Source organism: Herpailurus yagouaroundi, unplaced genomic scaffold, assembly GCF_014898765.1.
Source record: "Herpailurus yagouaroundi ecotype Mexico unplaced genomic scaffold, PumYag 190, whole genome shotgun sequence".
Classification (NCBI taxonomy): domain Eukaryota; kingdom Metazoa; phylum Chordata; class Mammalia; order Carnivora; family Felidae; genus Herpailurus; species Herpailurus yagouaroundi.
Window position 1 is genome coordinate 24,261,184 of NW_024412421.1, and position 10,821 is coordinate 24,272,004.

The window sequence follows — 10,821 nt, forward strand, 5'->3', positions numbered from 1 at the left end:
TGCCCAGCTGGGGTGCAAGGCCATTTTAAAGTTTGCCATCTGTGAAGTTTATGCCAATGTTTACCCCCATGCACAACCGGTATATAAACCGGTTTCTCCTTATTCTCACCAATAGTGGCCATTATGAATCTTTTTAATCTTTGCTAAATCAGGTGCAAATGAAACTTATTTTCATTTCCATGTCTTTCTTTTATAATAGGCTAAAAAGTTTTGTACATCCTTAGTTGCTATTTTACTGGTTTTAGATGGTCTGTTTGAATTTTTGTCTAATTTTCCTTTGAGATTGTTTTTTCCTTTCTGGTTTATAAACATATATATGTTATAACAGAGTATTACGTCGCAGTTGGCCTAGTTTGGCTTTTAACCTCATATTGTCTTTCGAGTCTCAGTTTTAACTCAGCCTGTGTACTAGGAACCAACTTCCGCCTAATAACTTTGGAAAACCTTCCCGACTCAGGGTCTGGGTGGGCGGAGCCGGAGTGTCTCGGACGGGTTTGCCCCGCCCACATCCCCCGAAGGGGCGTGGCCAAAGGACGCCCCGCCTCCTCGAGCGGGTTCCGTTGCCATAGACGCCTTTCCTCCTCCGGACTTGGCGAGAAAAGAAACCTATAGAGAGCCTGGGCCCGGGCACTGCTAGAGTTGCCGGCGTACGTAACGTTGACGCGTGACGCTAGCCCCACTCGGCTGTGAAGCGCGTGCGCGGTGCGTCTCTCAGGGCTCTCGGGCCGTCGTCGGCCGGCGACGCGCGGCGGCGCGGCCTGGAGGTGGGTTCCGGGTCCTGGTGTCGAGAGGGCGGGTCCGGGCTTCCTTCCTTGTCTTCTGGCGCACCACCTGCTTTCGCTGCGGCGGGGGGCGCCGTATACCCTACGAGCGACCGTTCCGGGAAGCAGCTCCGGGAGCGGAAGTGGAGGATGGTTTCCTGGAGTGGGAAGAGGGAGTGAAGCGCTACCTCTCTAGAGTCGGGGAGCCAAGGTGGGCGTAAGCGAAGGTAATCAGACCCGGCTTCCGAGCCCAGTCTTCCTTCGACTTTCCAGAGGATGAGGCAGGGCCTGGGACTGAGGTTCTTCCACGTCAGGAGGGCTCGGGCCGCTTGAATATAGCTTGAGACTCAGTCCCATCAGGTGAAACGAGATCTTGGCTGCCCCTGGCCCAAAGTAAAGCGCTAGATACACTCTATTATTTTCACGGTTGCTGGGAAGAGGAGTTGCCAGAAACAGTTGTAAAACTACTTTGTAAGCATTAATTGAAGAGAGCCTGTTGATAAGATCTTGTGGGGTTTGTGTCAGGCCCACGGATTTTGCAGGTATTTTCCTTTGTGGCTTTGGGCGGGGCGGGGGGGGGGGGGGTCATGACTTTCTACTCGAATATGTAAATTAAGAATGGTAATACTGACCCTCAGAACTATGATGCCAGAAAGTTCTAAGCAGTGCTTAATGGAAGGGCCAGAGGAACACATACTGGAAACTTTTTTCCTGTAGTCTGTAAACCACGTGTTTTGTTTGTTTTTAAATTTTTGCTCATGCATTGAAGTGCTGAAGTTATGACTCATATTTGGAACCTAGAGGAGAGCTGTTTGTGCTAAGTATAATATACGTTTGTTTATTAGATACTCACAGAGGGTTTACTTTGTACCTTAAGCACTGTTCTAACCTCGGGGTGATACATGAGTCACCAAAACAAAAGATCCTTGCCCTGTGGAGCTTAGATTCTAGTTTGGGGAAGACAATAATAAACAATAAGCAGATTTAATGTTAGAAAAGAGTGTCACAGAAAGAAAAAAAAGTACAGCAAGATCCTTACCTTTACCATTGTTAGTGCAAGATGCAATTAGGATGTCAGGGTAGGTCTCATAGAAAAATTACACTTGATTGAATACTTGAAGGAGGTGAGGGAGTTAGCTATGCAGGTACTCTGAAGAAAGAGCATTCCAGGCAGAGGGATTGACCAGTGCAAAGGATTTGCAGGTTGCAGTGTGCCTCGTGTTTCAGTGAACAGAAAGTTTATGTGGTTGGAGCAGAATGAATTGGAGGGATAGTAGACAATTAGGTTAGAGATAGGTTGGGGCTGGAAGGCAGAAATCTTCTAGAGCATTGTAGACTACTGTAAGGACTGTGGCATTTATTTGGGAGCCAAAGGAGGCAAAGATAGAAGAGACCAGTTAGAAGGCTATGGCAGTAATCCAGCAGAGAGTTGACACTGTCTACAATCAGGAAGCTGGTATCTGGAGGTGGGTGAGAAGTGGTTGGATTCTGGGAATTTGATAGGAGGAAACAAAGTTCAGGTTATAGACCTGAAAATTCATTGTTTACATATATACATATTTTTCAAGATCTGTGTGTGTGTGTGTGTGTGTGTGTGTGTGTATATATTCAAGATATGTATTTTATATATAAATATATAAGACATAATATTGATTTGCGTACCACCGGTGTAGTCAGGAAGAACAATGGAATGTTTGAATCACTTTAGTTTTTCTCATGTGAAAGTATTATGTATTATCTTAGGTAACATTTCAGAGCTTCCTTATGCCATTAATTAATATGTGAAGTAAATGACTAAAGTCAGACTTTTTCCAAAGTAGAATATAGTTGCAATCTAAACATGGTTGTAGTTTCCAGTAAGCACAGTGTAAATTAAGATAGAATAACTTGTAATAAACTTTCATTTGCTTTCATTTAGGATTTTAGTGAATGTATCAATGCCCCATTTTTGCCTTCTTTCAGAAATTTGTCTGAATACAGCGTCTAACAGTGAAAAAAAAATTTGAGAGAAAGATATTGATGGACACATGTGACTGTTAGCTGTAATTTACATGTATGGCAAATATACTGTGGCAAACATGACTAAGAAGATACTTGTTACTTCAAGAAGCTTACAAGCTAGTAGAATAGACAGGATTGTAAATAATTTAAACAAAATATTAAAAGAACTGCCAAAAGAACAGTACAAAGTAAATGCTAATAGAATACAGTTTTCTGGATATTATTGTATTTATTGTGGCATTAGCTCATATTTATTTCCCATTTTAATTATCAAATGTTGGCTTTTTGTGGGACAGTGGTTGTGAATTTTTTGTTTGACAAATTTATATTCTTTTTGAATATGCTGAGAAATGTGGAACTTATGAACTAAAACACCTATTGATTAACATTGAGCTGACAAGTACTATGTAATACTCATAGCTGTCTCTGCTGGAATTTATGACTTTACCCAACACTATGCCATCAGGCCATATATCTTTCTCTTATATCTCTTTCCTTCTCCATTGGACAAGTGTTTTTGGTTTCTTAGTGTTAGACCACAAGATATAGGGTGACTATTTGTAATTTGTATATTCATTGCGAATATTTCTTCAATTTAAAGATCTTCTATCGAAGTGTGTTACTTTTCTTGTTTTTTTTTTTTTTTTTTTTTTTTTTTTTAAGATTATTTTGAGCGAGAGACAAAGCGTGAGTGAGGAGGGACAAAGAGAGAGGGAGAGAGAAAATCCCAAGCAGGCTCTGCCCTGTCAGTTCAGAGCCTGATGTGGGGCTCAAACTCATGAACCATGAGATTGTGACCTGAGCCAAAGTCGGATGCTTAACTGACTGAGCCACCCAGGTGCCCCAAAGTGTGTTACGTGGCAAGAAGAAATATAGTCGAAGTATGGAGCTGTCTGACCAGATGAGACAAGAATCTAGTTTATGGACATGCCAGGTTGAACTATAGTTCACTTTCAGCATTGAACTGAAAAGAGACTGACCAGTCAAGTACACCACAGTCAACAAGCAGTATGATGATGAGTGTTAGTAGGTGGCTTATAAAAGTGATTTGGCACCACCAAAGTGCATGTTTTAGCAAGAGTGTGAGATCTGGATGAAGGATGTATTTGACAGTCCTTATAGGTAAATAAGTGTGTGGTGGCAGAGACGTCTGGTAGCAATGTTAGTACTGGGTTTAGGTGTAGAATCTTCTCCTGGAAGGAGGTGAGATTCAGAAGGAACTAAAAACCTGGAAGTCTTGGGGCACCTGTGTGGTGCAGTTGGTTAAGCATTCAACTCTTGAGCTTGGCTCAGGTCATGATCTCACAGTTTGTGAGTTTGAGCCCCATATTTGGCTCTGTGCTGATGGCATGGAGCCTGCTTGGGATTCTGTCTCTCCTTCTCTCTGCCTCTCCTCAGCTTGTGTGCATGTTTTCTCTCTCTCTCTCTCTGTCTCTCAAATAAATAAAAACTTAAACAACAAAAAAAGCTAAAAGTCGCTTGTTAAAGCTTGATCAAAGGTGTTCAGGGCTGAATCTTAGTCTGAGAGTGTGTTTGGGGCCATGTGGGTAGAGGAAAACTTTGGGAGGAGCTAGATGGATTAATATAGCAATATGAGCTGCCATCACTGATGATTATTCTTCGGTATATGCTTTTTATATGCTAGCATGTTCTATCCTTATCTAAAAAAAATGATACCCTAAATAAGAAACAGACTCAAAGATGTAATTTTCCCAAGGCTACTTTGTAGCTCTAAGTTGCAGAGTTGGAAATTGAGCTCAGATCTGTTGGGTATGAAAGCCTTTACTTTTTCTTTATTCCAAATTGTCTCATTATGTAACAGCATGTGCTGACATTAGCTTTCCCATTTTATGCAGTTTGTCATGAGTGTGATCCGATTTGCTGTGGATGAGATTTCACTCTCTAATAAATTTGATTCATTTAATTGTGTGTTTTCTTTTTCTAGATTTTAATTTAATTTGAAAATGAGTAAGTGCAGAAAACCACCCCTGGGTTCAAGTCCTGAGACATTCAGCCCAGATGTTGTTGCTGACATTTTTGAACTCTTTGCCAAGAACTTTTCTTATGGCAAGCCACTTAATAACGAGTGGCAATTACCAGATCCCGGTGAGATTTTCACTTGTGACCACACGGAATTTAATGCATTGCTTGATTTGAAGAACTCCCTAAATGAAGTAAAAAACCTACTGAGTGACAAGAAATTGGATGAGTGGCATGAACACACTGCTTTTACCAATAAAGCTGGAAAAATAATTTCTCATGTGAAAAAATCTGTGAATGCTGAACTTTGTACTCAAGCGTGGTGTAAGTTTCATGAAATTTTGTGCAGCTTTCCACTTATTCCACAGGAAGCTTTTCAGAATGGAAAACTGAATTCCCTACACCTTTGTGAAGCTCCTGGAGCTTTTATAGCTAGTCTCAATCACTACTTAAAATCCCATCGGTTCCCCTGTGATTGGAGTTGGGTAGCTAATACTTTGAATCCATACCATGAAGCAAATGACAATCTTATGATGATTATGGATGACCGACTTATAGCAAATACCTTGCATTGGTGGTACTTTGGTCCAGATAACACCGGTGATATCATGAACTTGAAATATCTGACTGGACTTCAGAATTTCATAAGCAACATGGCTACCATTCACTTGATCACTGCAGATGGGAGTTTTGATTGCCAAGGAAACCCAGGTGAACAAGAAGCTTTAGTCTCTTCTTTGCATTACTGTGAAGTTGTCACTGCTCTGACGACTCTTGGAAATGGTGGCTCTTTTGTTCTGAAGATGTTTACTTTGTTTGAACATTGTTCCATAAACCTGATGTACCTGCTAAACTGTTCTTTTGACCAAGTCCATGTTTTCAAACCTGCTACTAGCAAGGCAGGAAACTCAGAAGTCTATGTGGTATGTCTCCGTTATAAGGGAAGAGAGGCAGTCCATCCTCTGTTATCTAAGATGGTGCTGAACTTTGGGACTGAAATGACCCAGAAAGCTCTCTTTCCCCATCATGTGATTCCCGAATCTTTTCTTAAAAGGCATGAAGAATGTTGTATGTTCTTTCATAAATACCAGCTAGAGACTATTTCTGAGAACATTCGTCTGTTTCAGTGCATGGGAAAAGGGGAACAAACAAAACTGAATACTTTAAGGGACTGTGCTGTTCAATATTTTATGGAAAAGTTTCAGTTGAAGCCTCTTTCCAGAAATAATTGGCTAGTGAAAAAATCTAGTATTGGTTGTAGTACAAATACAAAACGGTTTGGGCAGAGGAACAGATATTTTAAAACCTATAATGAAAGGAAAATGCTGGAAACCCTTTCATGGAAAGATAAGGTGGCCAAAGGATACTTTAATAGTTGGGCGGAAGAACATGCTGTGTATCATTCTGGGCAGAGTTCTCTCTTAGAAGGGACAGCTTCCAGTCTTGAGTGTCACTTATGGCATATTTTAGAGGGAAAGAAACTGCCAAAGGTAAAGTGTTCTCCTTTCTGTGATGGTGAAATTTTAAAGGCTCTTAATGAAGCAATTGAAAAGTCATTAGGAGGAGCCTTGAATTTGGATTCCAAGTTCTGGCCCAAACAGCAGGATTATTGTTCTTGTCATATTTTTACTGAAGAACTGATATTTACTGAGTTGTTTAGCCTTACCAAGTGCCTTCAGGATGAGCAGGTCATAGAACCCAGCAACCGAATAAAGTGCCTGCTTGTGGGCTTTCCAACCCTCAGTGACATCAAAACGCATATACCGTTGGAAGTTCAGTTCTTGGAACCAGCGGAACTCATGACTTGCAGCTGTTCGTTGCTTCATGATGGAGACCCAATTTACCAGCAGCTGTTTTTGGACTGCTTTCTACGTGCGTTGCAGCAGCTTCAGACAGGAGATGCTATGATTTTGCCTGTACTTTCTTGTTTTACGAGATTTATGGCTGGTTTGATTTTTGTACTCCACAATTGTTTTAGATTCATCACATTTTCTTGTCCCACTTCCTCTGAGCCCCTGAAGACCTGTGCAGTCCTGCTGTGTGTGGGTTACCAGGACCTTCCGAATCCAGTTTTCCAGTATCTGCAGAATGTGAATGACTTGCTGAGCTCTTTGCTGAATTCTGATGCACCCCAGCAGGTTTTACAGTTTGTGCCAATGGAGGTGCTTCTTAAGGGGGCACTGCTTGATTTTTTGTGGGATTTGAATGCTGCCATTGCTAAAAGGCATTTGCATGTGATTATTCAAGGAGAGAGACAAGAAATCATCAGCAGCCTTCAGCTATGAAATTGAAACTTTCTGAGATTTAACTTTATGACTTCTTCCAGTTTCCATTGTTATTGTAGTCTTTTGCTATTAATTTAAAACCTTTCATTTGAGGTTTTTTGCATCATTGAAAGTCTCATTATTTCTGGAAAACCACCAGCTAGTTCTGATCTCATATATATGCCCATAGGCATAGAGTTTTCCATGTGGTGCAGCCTGTGCAGTGATGAAACTCAACCTCAGACGTGAGATGTGTGTGGGTGGATGGGGTGGACACACCCATACTTATTTAAGCCGTTTTGTTGGTCCTACTTATCTGTTTAAGATTTGCACCCATGTGCCTTCATTCAAATTAGATTTTTTCCCAACTGATTTCCTCAGTGGATAACGCTGTTAATAAATTGATAGACGTCTTTGATGAAAGGAGGTGAAAACCTCAGCTGCACCAGTTTTCTTTACTCCTGACCACGTCACTTATGGATTCGGGGAACTCCTTTTGCCAGATGCTGAATATGTGCCATTCCTTGCCTTTAGGCCACTGACCCAATTTACTGGTGTGGTTTAAATGAAGCTAGTGTGCTGTTTTATAAATATTTCACTAACCACAGCCATCCAGCTAGTCCATCCAGGACAACTTCAAACCAAAGATCATGTTTAAAACAATGAAAAATCACTGTGGCTAATACACACATGTATCACGAAAAGCTTCATTTAGCAATCATGTAGTAATTTTTAACTTCCAGGAAATAATCTGTGAACTAAAGGATTTTTTTAGATTGCAAAATAGTGTGTATGGTCTCATATTGGAGATGTATGAATGTGATGAATATAGTGAACCCTAAAGAAAAATTTTAACACTTCCAGAATGATGATTCAACATTTCAAAATTTTTAATTTTATTTCTTTTTTTCGGTATGAAAGTAGCACTTTATTAAAAGATTAACCGTAAGATGGTTATTTTATCAGTTATGTCTGATTGCTTTTAAATTCTATGTATTCGACCACGTAAATGAGCTTTTCTGGCAAACTGTATTAATTAAGCAAATCTTCATTACTTTGAAATTACACAAAGTGGAGAGTGTACTCTCACATGTGCATTTTAGACATTTGTGTTAGTTATATAAAAAGTAGGTGTATTCTCTCATGTATTTGGTTGATAAATATTAATCTGAATTTTTAGAATGTTCTTTGCTATTTTGAGCTACATTATAGATTCATGAATAAAGTCATTAGCAGAGAGATTTTGTGTTCGTCTTTTTTAAAGAGAATCATGGGGGAAGTTAAAAATATAACTTGGAAACATTTTTTTTAAGGAAGGTTTGAATGGGAGTTAATGTTCTTTCATTTCCTCTGATATGTATTCATTAAAATTTAGTTCTTAATATTGTAATATTTATGGAATTTCTACTTCGGGAAAGAAACTGAATACTTAGGGAGTAGAAGGGGGTAGATTGAGTTCTTGCCAAGGGGGGTACGGAGGCCTGGAGGGAGATTTCCAAAAGAATTGTAATTTCTTATTGGTGGGTGACTTTCTGGAAATGGTTCCAGTTGTATAATGATAAAAATCTGACAGAAAATTGGTTACTAGGAGAGAATTAAAAATCACTCTTGGGGGGCGCCTGGGTGGCGCAGTCGGTTGAGCGTCCGACTTCGGCCAGGTCACGATCTCACAGTCCGTGGGTTCGAGAACCGCGTCGCGCTCTGGGCTGATGGCTCAGAGCCTGGAGCCTGTTTCCGATTCTGTGTCTCCCTCTCTCTCTGTCCCTCCCCCGTTCATGCTCTGTCTCGCTCTGTCCCAAAAATAAATAAAAAACGTTGAAAAAAAAATAAAAAAAAAATCATTCTTGGAAAACCATTTTGTACTTAATATGCCTTGGTTGGTTTGGTCTAATACAATGACACAGTTTATTTTTGTTTTTTTTTTTAACCAGTTCGTTTGAATGAAGTTGAAAGCCTAGGTCCAGGTTCTGGTATTAAAACTTTCTTTTAAGCGTCTCAAATAAGTACTGAATGCTTAGTTGTTGTTGTGTGTGTGTGTATTTTGTTTTGTTTTTTTAAACACTAATCACTGTCGGGATGTATAGCATACTGGTGTTTATTAGAATATATTTTGGTATTTAACTTGGCTCTTGGAATCAGTTGCTGTTCATCTGATTGGTTGGATTCAGATTTGCTCTATATAGGTGAGATAGGAGTTGAAGGTTCAAACTGAACTGGATGTGGCTGACAGGTACCAATGATTTAGAGGAATTTCTCTTTGAGAAAAAGGGGAGGAAAAATGCTGTCCAAAAAATGAATGACAAGAAGACAGTAAGGTGAGGGATGGTTTATATATCGAGGTAGTTACTGTTCTTTGAAAAAAAAAATTTTTTTTTGTAGATCTAAACAGCCAGAAAATTTAAACTTCACAAAATGTGTTTCCTAAAAGACTTAGATGAGAAAGAGGTCTTATAAATGTAATTTCTTCAGTATTAATTTTTGTCCTCTCTAAGAAAAAAGTCAGTTTTATATTCTAGTGAGGGCTTTTATATATTATCCTAATATTACTTAAATATTTAAATGCATTGAAAATATATTTTCTGGAATAAATTAAAAATCTGAATTTGTATACTTTATTTTGTTTAAAAATATTTGTATTAAAGGCAAGCCTGGGTGGCTCAGTTGGTTGGGCATCAGACTTGGGCACAGGTCATGATCTCATGGCTTGTGAGTTTGAGCCCCGCTTTGAGCTCTGTGCTGACAGCTCAGAGCCTGGAGGCCGCTTCAGGTTCTGTGTGTCCCTCTCTGCCCCTCCCCTGGTCATGCTCTGTCTCTGTCTCTCTCTCAAAAATAAATAAACATTGAAAAAAATTAAAATTTGTATTCAAATTTTTTCTACTCCAAAGATCTTGGAGTGGAATGAAAGAAGCAAGTTTAAAATATTAGGGAGAGGTGAAAAAAAATGTTGATTGATGCTTTTGTTGTTTTACTTGTTTTTTTTTATTTTTAATTTTAGCTTTTTTTTTTTTTAATGTTTTATTTTTGAGGGAGCACAAATTGGGGAGGGTCAGAGAGTGAGGGACAGAGCGGACGCTCAACCAACTGAACTACCCAGGCACCCCTTGTTGTTTTACATATTTTTGATGAAAATATACCAGATATTTAAAAATATGTAGGCCTTATTTTTCATTTGCAGTTGAGGTCATTATAATTATATTGCTGTGGCAGGCAAATGAAATCAGTTAATCCCTTACATTTTCACATTTTTAGAAATGAAAATGTTTATAAACCCAACCAAAATCTTTTTTCTTTGTTTAAATACTTTTCCATATTTAAATTGATTTGAAAACAAAAGGGTAACACTGATATTTAGTGTATTTTTTGCTTTCTAAGGTGAAAGTAAGAAATAGCACATTTTTATTTTTATTTTTTAAAGAATGTTTATTTATTTTGTGTGAGTGAGAGAGCTCAAGTAGGGGAGGGGCAGAGGGAGACAGAATCCCAAGCAGGATCTGCATTGCCAGCTCTGAGCTAGACACGTGGCTTAAATCTATTAACTGTGAGATCATGACCTGAGCTGAGTTTCAGTTTTTAAAATTGTTTTAAACAATAAATGGTTATCATTTTTTATAAAAGCCAAGATTTTAAAGCATAAGAGGTTTTTTTGTTAATTTTTATGTTCTAAAAAGTAAGAACATTTATTAAACTGTTATAATTAGGCCTTATTTAAATGTCCTTAGTTATCTGTTTAATACATTTTGAACACAACTTAGACTTAATGTAAATATTATCTTCTGTTAAAATGATGAAAAATTATTATACATAGATGTGCAAGG

General features: G+C 38.9%; 1 protein-coding gene across 4 annotated transcripts; it reads left to right on the forward strand.

Moving 5' to 3' along the window:
* Positions 1–649: 649 nt before the first annotated feature.
* CMTR2 (cap methyltransferase 2) lies at positions 650–8,247 on the forward strand. Of its 4 annotated transcripts, none has more exons than XM_040443064.1 (2): positions 650–764; positions 4,708–8,247. In XM_040443064.1, exon 2 carries the CDS (start codon positions 4,727–4,729, stop codon positions 7,025–7,027), a length of 2,301 nt encoding a protein of 766 aa, XP_040298998.1. In that variant the 5' UTR covers positions 650–764; positions 4,708–4,726; the 3' UTR covers positions 7,028–8,247. The 4 variants fall into 4 exon arrangements, with proteins under 4 accessions (XP_040298998.1, XP_040298996.1, XP_040298999.1 ...); XM_040443062.1 differs by lacking the exon at positions 650–764 and adding an exon at positions 771–1,303; XM_040443065.1 differs by lacking the exon at positions 650–764 and adding an exon at positions 771–988.
* The last annotated feature ends 2,574 nt before the right edge of the window (positions 8,248–10,821 follow it).

Excerpts from the sequence above, each read along its gene's own strand:
- CMTR2 (XM_040443064.1), top strand. The coding sequence starts at position 4,727 with ATGAGTAAGTGCAGAAAACCACCCCTGGGTTCAAGTCCTGAGACATTC.